Genomic DNA, 13,648 nt, shown 5'->3' with positions numbered 1-13,648 from the left:
TATGGGTCCTAGCTATGCCTGCCTTTTTGTTGGGTTTGTGGAACAATCTATGTTCCGTGCCTATTCTGGTATCTGTCCCTCACTTTTCCTTCGCTACATCGACGACTGCATTGGCGCTGCTTCCTGCACGCATGCAGAACTCGTTGACTTTATTAACTTTGCCTCCAACTTTCACCCTGCCCTCAAGTTTACCTGGTCCATTTCCGACACCTCCCTCCCCTTTCTAGATCTTTCTGTCTCTGTCTCTGGAGACAGCTTATCCACTGATGTCTACTATAAGCCTACTGACTCTCACAGCTATCTGGACTATTCCTCTTCTCACCCTGTCTCTTGCAAAAACGCCATCCCCTTCTCGCAATTCCTCCGTCTCCGCCGCATCTGCTCTCAGGATGAGGCTTTTCATTCTAGGACGAGGGAGATGTCTTCATTTTTTAAAGAAAGGGGCTTCCCTTCCTCCACTATCAACTCTGCTCTTAAACGCATCTCCCCCGTTTCACGTACATCTGCTCTCATTCCATCCTCCCACCACCCCACTAGGAATAGGGTTCCCCTGGTCCTCACCTACCACCCCACCAGCCTCCGGGTCCAACATATTATTCTCCGTAACTTCCGCCACCTCCAACGGGATCCCACCACTAAGCACATCTTCCCCTCCCCCCCCCTGCATTCCGCAGGGATCGCTCCCTACACAACTCCCTTGTCCATTCATCCCCCCCCATCCCTCCCACTGATCTCCCTCCTGGCACTTATCCGTGTAAGTGGAACAAGTGCTACACATGCCTGTACACTTCCTCCCTTACCACCATTCAGGGCCCCAAACAGTCCTTCCAGGTGAGGCATCACTTCACCTGTGAGTCGACTGGGGTGATATACTGCGTCCGGTGCTCCCAATGTGGCCTTTTATATATTGGTGAGACCCGACGCAGACTGGGAGACCGCTTTGCTGAACATCTACGCTCTGTCCGCCAGAGAAAGCAGGATCTCCCAGTGGCTACACATTTTAATTCCACATCCCATTCCCATTCTGACATGTCTATCCACGGCCTCCTCTACGTAAAGATGAAGCCACACTCAGGTTGGAGGAACAACACCTTATATTCCGTCTGGGTAGCCTCCAACCTGATGGCATGAACATCGACTTCTCTAACTTCCGCTAAGGCCCCACCTCCCCCTCGTACCCCATCTGTTACTCATTTTTATGCACACATTCTTTCTCTCACTCTCCTTTTTCTCCCTCTGTCCCTCTGAATATACCTCTTGCCCATCCTCTGGGTCACCCCCCCCGCCCCCTTGTCTTTCTTCCCGGACCTCCTGTCCCATGATCCTCTCGTATCCCCTTTTGCCTATCACCTGTCCAGCTCTCGGCTCTATCCCTCCCCCTCCAGTCTTCTCCTATCATTTTGCATCTCCCCCTCCCCCTCCAGCTTTCAAATCCCTTACTCACTCTTCCTTCAGTTAGTCCTGACAAAGGGTCTCGGCCTGAAACGTCGACTGCGCCTCTTCCTATAGATGCTGCTTGGCCTGCTGCGTTCACCAGCAAGTTTGATGTATGTTGCTTGAGGGATTTGAGGACTATTCTTGGTGTTTTTCTGTGTGAGTGATTGGTTACTTTTTTGTGTGTGAGTGAGGGTGTTGGGGATTTTGATGCTATTGTTTCTGTTCTGTGAGGGGAGGGGTGGGGGTGATTTTGGGGTTTGTGAGTTTTGTTTCTTTTTCTTTTTCATGCCAGGGTGGGGGACGGGGTTAGTTGATGTCTCTTCCTTCAACAATGCCCACGGTCCTTCTGTATTTCATGGCTATCTAGAGAAGATGAATATCGGAGTTGTATTGTAAATGCATACTTTAACAATAAAATAAACCTTTGTATCTTTGAACCTTTTCACATTCTACCTGCCCTCTTAGCCTTCATATCATCTTTCTTCAACAATTCGCCTACTGACAGAACCAGTCTACCGATGACACCATAGCCACAGCACTACATACCGTCCTCACTCTCCTGGAGAAGAGGGATGCATATGTTAGAATGCTGTTCCTGATCTAAAGTTCAGCGTTCGACACCATAATTTCCTCCCGCCTTGACAGGAAGTTCAGAGACCTTGGTCTGCACCCCGCCTTGTACAACTGGTTCCTAGACTTCCTGTCGGATCGCCAACAGGTGGTAAGGATGGGCTCCCTCACCTCTTCCCCTCTGCCCCTCAAAATAGGTGCCTTCCAGGGTTGTGTCCTGAGTGCACTCCTCTACTCCCTTTTCACTCACAGCTCCAATCTGCTGATCAAATTCATAGATGACACAACATCGATCGGCCTTATTTCTAGCAGTGACGAGGCAACCACACAATGGTGCCAAGATAACAACCTCTCCCTCGATGTCCAAAAAGCAAAAGAGCTGATTGTGGATTACTGGAGGAACGGAGACAGGCTCACCCCAATCAACATCAGTGGGTCTGCAGTTGAGAGGGTGAGTAGTTTCAAGTGCCTTGGTATACACATCACTGAAGATCTCAGCTAGACTGTACACACCGGCTGTGTGGCAAAAAAAGAACACTGTCTATTTCACCTCAGGCAACTGAAGTTTGGCATGAGCCCCCAAATCCCCAAGACCTATGGGGGCACCATTGAGAGCATACTGACTGGCTGTATCATGGTCTGGTACAGGAACTGCACCAACCTTGATCACTGGGCACTGCAGAGGATGGTACAAACAGCCCAGCGCATCTGTGGACGTGAACTTCTCTCCATTGAGGACACTTACAGTAGCAGATGTGTAAAGGAGGCTTGGACGACCATCGGGGACACCAGGCACCCCAAACATAAACTGTTTCAGCTGCTCTGTCTGGCACACGCAACGGTACATCAGCATTAAAGCCAGGATCAACAGGCTGCGGGACAGCTTCTTCCTACAAGCCATTAGACTTTAATTCACATGTCTGTACATTGCAATGGAGTCATAGCGCAAAGATTTTTACTTCCTCGTGTTGTGGGATGGATCTAAGATTTAAATAAATTCAATCTTCTTTGCTTCAAATGTTGTTACTGTGTCATTGATATGATACCATAATTTTAAATTGCATGCCAGGTGATGAAATGCAATTTCAACCATTGCACTGGTTTGCTTCAATGTTTTTGGTGTGTAAAAAAAAAAAAAGAGTTTCTGTAAATATGTAAATTAATAGAGGGTATACATTTAATGTACATTTAATGTTTTAGGGAGATTTGAAGGCAAGATTTTTTTTACACGTTATGGTAGATTCTTTGAACATGTTGATGGGGAGGTGGTGGAAGCAGATAAGGAAACAATTTTTAAGAAGAATTTAGACAGCCATATAAACAGATGGGATGAGAGGATTTAGACCATGTGCAGACAGATGGGATTAGTTTGCATTAGTATCATGGTCGACATAGACATGGTGGGTCAAAGGGTTTTCCTATGCTGTATTGTTGTATGCTCTATAGAATTATTCCCTTACAAAGAGAGCACATTTTTAATGATTGGGCAGGTTTGAAATTTCCAATACCTTTGCAGAAATGAGCTTTAATGTCAATATTATGAAAGTGAGCTCTTTAGATACACAACTGCCCCAGAGGGTAACATGCTGGAACGAAAGGATGTTAGTTTATGGCAAGGGGAAGAGATTTAGAAGGGATCTGAGGATTAGTTTGAGGTACTGGTCAATGGGGTTCATGCAGATGGGCAATTTATTGTCGTCCTGGACATGGTGGGACAAAGGGCCTCTGTGTGGAGCAGCTGTGGATGTCGGCGTTGCATGATTCTAAGGCTAGGCGTGCTGATTCTGCACTGTCATAAAACATAAGAAATAGAAGCTGGAGTTAGGCCATCAGGCCGCATCAATAAGATCGTGGGAGATCTGGTTGTGGACTACCTTCTTCCCATATTCCTTAATTCTCCTTCCATGCAAAAATCTATCTAACCGTATCTTAAATACATTTAATGAGCTAGCTTAAACTGTTTTCCTGGGCTGTTCTATTTCTCATAGTCCCCAGCCTGCATTGTAGAACTGAAAGCAACTTTAAAAACAATATTTGGATTATGCACACAAGCCCTTTCTCTCATTGTGCAGCACCTGCACAGACATCCAGGTGTTAAATTGGGTGCAGTCAGCTCTGTTACCTGCAGATATTGCTGCGCAGTCAGAAGGTAAAGAACTGAAAGATACTTGCTATTCTCAATTATAACTAACCACAGAGATTTTTTGGGCTTTCAGCAGAAACATTCAATTCTGATGTATGTGCCAAACTGTCAGTGTTTATTGTTAGTTATGGAGAGTTTGAGGTGGACAAGAAACTGTCCAACAATCAGACTTAAGTATTTCTTTGAGGTGCATACAGTCTAAACCAGGAAGCGTGAAGTATGGAATTGAAAAATAGATTTAAATAATATACAGGAAGCAAAATAATGGTTATGTAATATTAATTCAACAAGATGTTTCTGTGGGGAGGTAAACATTCAGACAGGATATACAGATTGAAAGTTATTTTTACACTTAAGTTTTTACACTTTAAGTTTTGTATTATTGCTTAAAAGTTTGATAATGTTGACAACTTCTGTGATCTCTATTATCACCAAGATCTAAATGTTTAAAATATGATGTCACAGGCACCCTTTACGCCATTTATCACTGAATTGATGTACCAGAACTTGAGACACTTGATAGATCCATCCTCTGTAGAAAATAAGGACACACACAGCATTCACTACCTCATGCTCCCACAAGTAAGGTATGATGTTCTCCCTCATATTCCAAAAGTGTTGATTTTATTAATTTTATTAAAATCGCAGAGCTTTAAAGACAATTTAACTTAATTTTCTAAAATGCTCTGTAATTTTATTGCATAGCTGGTGAACTTGACAAAATATATTTTGACCAAGCTGTTTCACTTGTAATGTTCATTACCATTATTGGACTGCATGCAAGTGTGAAATGTTCACATCATACTTTTTCACTGCATTATCCTGTTTGGATTTATACTTATTTTGGTGTCCTTGTCTTGTCTTTGCACATGATTTTCTAAAAAAAAAGTTGATCTGTTTTGTCTCCCATCAGTAAAGAATCCACTATATGTGAAGTGATCTGTTCTACACAAATACATGTAGCATATTGAAAGTGTAAATGAAATTGGAGAAATCTGAAGAAAATTGATGCTATAATGAGCTTAACTATTTTTGTAGACACTGGTTCAGTGTGCAAGAAAATATCAATTAAATATGATTGGGCTGTCCTAATTAAGTTAATTATAAATAGACCAGCATATTTTCTGTAATTCCTTTAAAATCCAACTGAAATATTCCTATATCTTTTTTCATATTAAATGTCCACTGTGGATGATGGTTTGTAATAGAAAAAGCAGATTTGTAGAGCTATTTATTGTATTTTCAATATATTGAATCTCCTGAGCATTTACAATCCATTCCACTAATAATATTGAAAATGACAGTGGTTCAAAATGACTATTATGTTTGTGAATTTCATTGGTATTTATCCTGAGAGGGACTAGAAATAAACAGCTGGCATTGTCTTTTGGGATTGTGATGATCTTTGTTAGGTAACCACTTCCCTATTTCTCATGGATAATAGAACTCTAAATAGGATAGAAGAGACAAAGGATTAAGGGTATAGATATATAAATCATTAAAAGTATCACAGCCAATAAAAAAATGTACATTTCTTGGGAAATATTAAAAAACTGAAGTAATGATATACATATGTAACTTCAGTAAGTTTGAAAGTCTCAGCAGCATCTCAAGCAATTCTTTGTGATGAATAGTGCTTTCTATGAGCCCATTCCCTTGCTTTTATAATGATTTTGGATAAATACCAAATAACTCTTGATTTGTTTTACATCTTCTCATCTTATCCAGAACTTGTATTTCCTCTGTGGCAAAGAGTCCAGAATTTTTCCTTGATTTTTGTTTTGTTGATTGAGTTATTTCTGACTTGTTTTTCCTACAGGGATTCCATTATCGACAAGCGTATTGAAGCTGCAGTTGCCCAAATGCAGTCAGTTATTGAGCTTGGAAGGGTAATACGAGACAGGAAGACCCTTCCTGTTAAGGTTTGTTATTGCAGATCTCGCAACTACACTTTCCTTCAATCCTCCCTTTCCTAACCACCTTATTCTGGTTTCTTCCTCCTCCTTTCCAGTCCAGATAAAGTGTCTGAGGCCACAACGTTGATTGTTCATTCCGCTCCATAGATGCTACCTGACCTGCTAAGTTCCTCCAGCATTTTGTGTTTCTTTCTCTGGATTTTCAGTATCTGCAGGATCTCTTGTGTTTATATTTTTCAATAAAATCTTTTTTGATCACTGCTTGAAATATAAACTATTTCCTTTTATTGTGCTTAATGGTTTTGGGAGACTATTCCAGAGACCCTCCCCGGAATTGCAGGCTGCGGAGGTTGCATGTTCTCCCTTGAACTATGTGTTTTCCACCAGGTGCTCTGATTTCCTGCCTCATTCCAAAGCTGTAATGGTAGATTAATTGGCCCCTATAAATTATTACCTGGAGTAGGTAAGTGACAAAGGGAAATGGAGAGTGAGAACACATTGCAGAGCTACAGTAGAAAAGGAAAGAGAAAAGGAATGTTGTCAACCCTGGGGGTTGACATGATCCTGATGGGCTGAATGACATCCTTCTCTATTGCAACATAATTGATGTGAGCTGGACCAACAATGTTTTAATATTCATTACTTAATATTAGTTTCTTGGAATTGTTACCAAAATGCACATGTTGAATTCTGGTTGTTTTGGTATGAACTTTCAATAAGTATTTTTGGTCGTATCCATTGCACATAATTTGTTTGCTATTAAAATTTTGAGGCCATTTGACTCATGTTAAGTTAATTTTATTTCTCAGTTATTTTCCAGTTTGTGGTTCATTAGCTCAAGACTGATAAATTAAACACATTAGTATGTCCCTAAATTAGCCAGCATATTCAGGAAAATTTAACATTATTTCTCAACGTTTCATGTTTTGCTTGGGGTAATAGAGTCACGGAGTTAGACCCACTGCGTCTTTTTCAACTTCCATGCCTATCTCTTGCTAATCCTGCACACCTGCATTAATTTTATATCTCTCTGAGCCTTGCTCATTCAAGTATCCATTCAGATATCTCTTAAGTAAATGTTGTCACTGTTCCTGCTCCCATCATCTCCTCTGGCAATTCATTCCTGATACCAAATACACTTTGTGTGAAAAGTTTACACATCAGATCTCTTTTAATCTTCCTCCTACTCACCTTAAAAATATGCCCTCTAGTTTTGATGCCTCTACCATAAGAAACATACACTAGCTACCTATCCTAGCTATGCCTTTCATATATATTTTTTTTCTTTTTTTGTTAATTTTCATATTAGCTGCCTTCACTTTGTTTTCTTCACTGGCTGCCCTCTTCAAAGTGATCTAGCATAAATGACAAGTAAGAGTTAAATTGAAAAGCATTTTAATTTCTTCCCAGTATCCTCTGAAAGAAGTTGTGGTTATTCATCAGGATGCAGATGCACTTAAAGATATCAGATCCTTGGAAAAATATATTCTGGAGGCAAGTTCATTTTTATTTTAAATTATCGTAATTTGTATAATATTATGTAAAATCATTTTGAGATGGCCTGTAAACTCATAAGAAGTAGTGAATAAATGGCATAACTAGTGGAATTTACAGTAAATGACATCTTTTTCCATGTGGTCATTGCATTCTGTTTCGTAAGAGCTGATATTTTATGAAAAATGAAAAGGTAGGCTGTTTTTCCTGAGTTTTACAGCCATAGAAATTTATTTTGTTGGTAGTTTGAAACATTGGGTCTGAATTTGCCCCTCAGTATTTCTAATTATTGAGTATGAAATAGTGTTATGAACTTTAAACTATTCCTCAATGATTCTTACTGTTCTTTTATGAACATTAAAAAATGCCAACTGACCCTTTACCAACCCTTGAAATTCATGAACTTATTACTTGTTCATGAAGTTCACTAGGAAAAACTAGTAAGTCCTAGACAATTATACCCGCACTCCTGTTTGCTGAGTGAATGTGTGAAGGAACAGCTTCTGGTTGCTATTCCTCTTTCGCACTTTTTATTTATCTACTTGTATAGTAATTTGTAGTAATTTTTGTCTTGCACTGTACTGCTGCCACAAAACAACAAATATGGCGACCTGTGTCAGTGACAGTAAATCTGATCCTGATACTGATTCAAAGTTAGACACACAAAATGCTAGAGGAATTCAGCAGGCCAAGCAGCATCTATGGAAAAGAGTACAGACGACGTTTTGGGCCGAGCCCCTTCAGGAGTCCTGCTGAAGGGTCTCAGCCCAAAACGTCGACCATACCCTTTTTCATAGATGCTGCCTGGCTTGCTGAGATCTTCCACTGTTTTGTGTGTGTTGCTTGGATATCCAGCATCTGCAGATTTTCTCTTGTTTCTGATTCAAAGTTTTTCAGCTTTCAAGTAATCGTTAGTATAATGTAGAGGAGAATTTATTCTGTGTGTTAGAGTATTTTATCCAAAGGAAAATAAAGGGCTTTAAGGTATCTAATTGGTTATGTGTGTAATTCAGTGTACATTATAACTTTATTACCTAAAAAGTGTTCTAATGTTCAACCCATAAATGAATATTCAATAGAAATTTCATGAAACTTAAACATTGGAAACATTTTCTTTTGGCTGTGTTTGAGCAATGCATCGTAATAGTACTATGAGCACTGCTGCTTATGTATTTGAACTGAGTCAAATTTTAGGCTCTTTATAGCACTATTCTGAGGTGAGGAAGAAACTTCAGCGAAGTGTCTTTTATGGCATTTTCCTTTCTGTAGTACGTATGAGAATTTGTCCCTGAATTATTTACAGTTCGGTGTAACAAGTTGAGTTAAAATGTTTAACCAGTTTTATGATACACATGAAATGAAACTCAATTATTGGCAACAATCTGCTGGAGGAACTCGGTGAGTTGAGCAGCTTCTGTGGGGCGAAGGAATTGTTGAAGTTTCAGGTTGAAACCCTGCATCAAGGCATAAATGGAAGGTTTTGACCTAAAATGTTGACAGTTCTTCTCTCACAGATGCTACTCAACTGCTGAGTTCCTCCAGCAGATTGTTTGTTGCTCGAGATTCCAGAATTTGTAGTCTCTTTTGTCTCCATAACAATTAACTTGACTTTATTCATTGTACTTCAGCGTGTGAATTGTAACTCAGGATTCTAAGTCATTCAAGCTCTTTGAACTGTTTATGAATGTGGAATATGAATTAGTTGTAATTACGCAGTTCATTTCAGAATCTTATTCTTAGAAATAAACCCCATTGTATGTAAATAGTTGCACAATTTATTTTGATTTTGTTTGTGAGAACGATAGCTTAATTCTCTAAACAAGCTTCTTCTTCTATTTCTGGCTGTTTAGATGCATCTTGGCATACTACAGCCCTCCACAGGACGTATAATTAATTAGAGAACTTCAAGGAACTCAAATTCTCGAATACAACCTAGTCTCACGTATAAACTGAATAATTGACTCTTCAATCAGATGTTGATTCTCTTGTTGGCCGAACAAAGATTTAATAGAAAAGCAAAATAAATTTAAGCCAGATAGCCTCTTGAACAACATGCTTCTTTCAATTTTGTATCGATTACAGCTCAGCAAAACATGCTGGACTGTCTCTGGACTACCACAGTCACATAATCCAGTAGGATGTTTTCCTATTCTCTTTAAATAATAATTTAGCCCACAATGCCCCAACCTAAGTCTTGTAAATTTCACCATATCTCTACGACTTAAAAGGTAACAGTCTTTTTAACTAGTGGGTGACTAGAAAAATAATGCTTGCCCCTTAATTCATCTTTCCAATCCTCCTGCCACGTCTTCTCTATACCTTTTTTAATCCTACTTCTCAATTCTGCTGTGCCTAGGGGAACTCTAATTTCTACTTGCCTGCTCTGTAAGGAAGACTTTGCAAGGCCATTCACAATTTCATTTCCCTCCACCCCAGCATGCCCAAGTATCGATGTAAATCTGACTTCACAATCCACCTTCCCTACTCTAAACAACACTAAGAGAATCTCAATAACTATGTCAGGACGAGCTTTTGATTTATTCCCTTTTATAGCCTCTAAGGCAGCAGCAGAATCTGAACAGATGATAACCCTACGTGGTCGAGAGTCTTCTATCCACCATAAGGCCCAGAGGATTGCTAATAATTCTGTTGCAAAGACAGAAACACCATCTGAAACCTGGTGACCAATCTTAACTCTAAGTTGAGACACATACATCCCAAGTCCTGCCCTACTGCTCTCTGGGTCCACTGAGCCATCAGTAAAAATCTTCAGTTAAGATCCCCATTTATTATTTAAATATTCATTTGTGATCAACGCAGATGAAATTGCACTGCTTACTTTAAGCTGAAAAAGGAGGAATAGGTCTACTTCTGGTTCTGGAAAGAGCCAAAAGGGACGGGTGGCAAGCAAATTTGGTCAACTATGTCTTCCTCAGTCAGTTTCAATTTCACAGCCCAGTTATTAACCAAGTCTAAAAATGGGTATCTTTTAATTTTACTTTGGCGCTCTGACTTCCCCTGCAAGACACTTAGATGGACAGCTGTGATTGAATCCATTTAGTTTTGCCCAATACTGCAGGCCCAACTGAACTCGTCTTAAATGTAGAGGCACTTCTCCCATCTCCACAAATAATGCCGGGAGTGATGTTGTTCTAAAAGCTCCACAACAGAGTGTAAGTGCTTTGGACTGCAGTGCCTAGTTTTCCCAAGCATTGCCGTAGCAGCGGAACCATAAGCAATACAACCATAATCTATAACTGATCTAATCATAGCTAGATATATTAAGTACATAGTTTCCCGTCCTGCTCCCCAGTCGCATCCAGCAATACTTCTCATAACATTTAAAACTTTCTCACACTTTCCAATTGTTTTATCTATATGAACCCTCCAAGTAAGTCTTTCATCAAACCAGACGCCTAAAAACTTGAATACCTTGACTCTTTCTAGTGGAGAATCATATAGACACAATTCACAACCAGGAATCTTTCTTCTAAAGCCAAAAATCATGTATTTGGACTTAGAAGCAGAAATCCTGAAACCCCATTTATTAGCCCAGTTTTCAACTGTTCTTAAAGCCTTTTGTACCTGCCTTAATATATCCTTGATGTTTCTTCCTCTTTTCCAGACTGCCCATCGTCTGCAAACAATGATTTGCCAAATCCTGTCCCTACCTGATTAAAGATATCATTTATCATGATATTAAAAAGAACTGGACTAACGACACTTCCTTGAGGGGTGCCATTACCTATTTTAACTGACTTGGAGCTTGTTCCGCCTATTCTTACCTGAATTGTCCATTCCTTAAGGAAATCTTTGATCCAATTAAACATTCTACCTCTAATTTCCTCTAATTACCACATCATAGAGTTTAATTAATAAGCCATCCCTCCATAGTGAGTCATATGCTCTTTCAATATCTAGAAATACACTTACCATTACTTCTCTATTTTGAAATGCTTTTTTAATATCATGATCTAAAAGGGCAACAGATTCCATTGTTGATCTTCCAGTTCTAAAACCATTTTGATAGGCAGCAAAATGTCCTTTATTTTCCAAAAAATAAACAAGTCTGTTGGTGACCATTCGTTCCATAATTTTACAAATCACTGATGTTAAAGCTACAGGCTGATACAAACTAGGACTAGACACGTCTTACCTGGCTTTAAAACTGGAACTACCACCGCATGCTTCCATTCTACTGGTAATTTTCCTTCTTTCCACACTGAATTAAACAATGCTAGAATTTCTGTTAATACAGAGTCATCTAAATGCTTAAGCAATTCATAACACAGTCCATCCCTACCAGGAGAAGTGTTTGAACCTGATTGGACAGCTTCCTGCAATTCCTGAAGGGAGAAAAACAAATTTATGGAGCTATTTTCATCCAAACTCCTGTCCAATTTCCAACTTTACCTTAACATAACTTACTTTCTCAAATCACCTAACTCTCCAGAACTGTGTAACGCTTGGAACACCTCTACAAACATATCAGCCTTGTCCTTATTGGTTACAGCTTCAATATCTCCTTCCAGCAAAGCTGGGATAGATGGTCTCCTATATATCCCTGACATTCTGTGAATGATCGTCCATAGCTGCCTTATAGGTGTCTCAGGGCCCAGGGTTCCACAAAATCTTCTCCAACTATCCCTCTTGGCATTTTTAATTACTCTCCTTGCTACTGCTCTTTCCTTTTTATACTCCATAACGTTACCTAACACTGGGTAACACTCACAACACACTGGAGGAACTCAGCAGGTCGGGCAGCATCCGTAGAAAAGATCGGTCAACGTTTTGGGCCGGAACCCTTCGTCAGGACCGAAACGTCAACCGATCTTTTCCACGGATGCTGCCCGACCTGCTGCATTCCTCCAGCATGTTGTGAGTGTTGCTTTGACCCCAGCATCTGCAGATTATTTTGTGTATCTAACACTGGGTACTTTCTCAATTTCCTGTAAGCTCTATTTCTGTTTCTTACTGCTATATCACAATTTAAGGCTCAAGCCTTAAGTGCATTCCGTAGCGGAATAGTCAACTGAACAACTTTATGAATTATAGAACAGAGGGATTCATTCCAATCATCTATGGAGCCCTCGCTATTAATCTCTTCTATTATATCCACAGCTTTCTCCTGGTAGTCATCCCAATGAGCCAAAGAAAAATCACACCTAGCAGACCTCTCCTCAACTTCTACTATCAAATTTCTACCAAATCAACATTATATAGGATAGTGATCACTTCCTAGTGTGTATCTGTCCATAACATCCCATTCCCCAACCCTAGCTAAGTTTGAGAAAGTGATAGATAAGTCTAAGTGACTACATGTATTCTTTACAATATTAAATCTTGTAGGCCTTCTGTCACTTAGCAGTACCAGGTTGTATTTATCTAGAAACTCCTCTATTGCCACTCCATTACTACCTTTACTTTCACTACCCCATATAGGATTATGGGCATTCAAATCTCCAACCCGGATTACTGGGAATCTTGCTTTATTCATAATTTCATCCAAATCTGATAACATCATATTACCTGGATTATAAAAGTTAATCAAAGTTATTTAGCCACGAGAGCTCCAAACCTCCACAGCCACAATTTCAAGGTTAGATTTAAAATCAAGTCTTCTAAACTGGAGTCCTGCTTTTATGAAAGTTGCACACCCTCCACCAGATTTACCTGTTCTGTCAGCTCTCAAACTATCATATCCAAGGATCACAAAATCTGAATGAGGCTTTAACCACGTCTCCTGTATACAGATGAAATCAGGCTTGTCTTTAAAAGTTCCAACAAATCTTTTTAATTCTTGACCATTTGCAGATAAGCTTCTTGCATTCCATTGTAATATTAAAAACATCCATATACTAATTATTGGCCTCTTCATCCACAAAAAGCTCTTCTGTACTCGCTGATCCCAACAACTGGGAAGTATTCAGGGATTGCCATATACTCACGTAATTTTTCCGGTGAAATCTGTTTTATATCAAGGAATTTCTCTGCAGCTCCAACAACTACTTTTATCATATCCGACCTCTTGGCTGTAGTTTTAGCCCCAACCAGTACATCAACAACAAACGCCAAAAAAGACACTTTA

General features: G+C 39.7%; 1 protein-coding gene across 2 annotated transcripts in view; it reads left to right on the top strand.

Annotated features, from left to right (window-relative positions):
* The window catches only part of iars1 (isoleucyl-tRNA synthetase 1), a 209,038-nt gene that overhangs the window by 151,081 nt on the left and 44,309 nt on the right, over positions 1 to 13,648 (top strand). For both annotated transcript variants that reach the window (XM_063067569.1, XM_063067568.1), the window contains 3 exons: positions 4,616 to 4,737; positions 5,970 to 6,072; positions 7,477 to 7,560. In XM_063067569.1, coding sequence (XP_062923639.1) covers positions 4,616 to 4,737; positions 5,970 to 6,072; positions 7,477 to 7,560 — 309 coding nt within the window. The remainder of the gene's footprint in view (positions 1 to 4,615; positions 4,738 to 5,969; positions 6,073 to 7,476; positions 7,561 to 13,648) is intronic.

The sequence above is a fragment of the Mobula hypostoma genome, chromosome 15, assembly GCF_963921235.1.
Source record: "Mobula hypostoma chromosome 15, sMobHyp1.1, whole genome shotgun sequence".
NCBI classification, from domain to species: domain Eukaryota; kingdom Metazoa; phylum Chordata; class Chondrichthyes; order Myliobatiformes; family Myliobatidae; genus Mobula; species Mobula hypostoma.
Note: the sequence above shows the minus strand (reverse complement) of the source record. Positions and strands in the feature narration are given on the sequence as shown.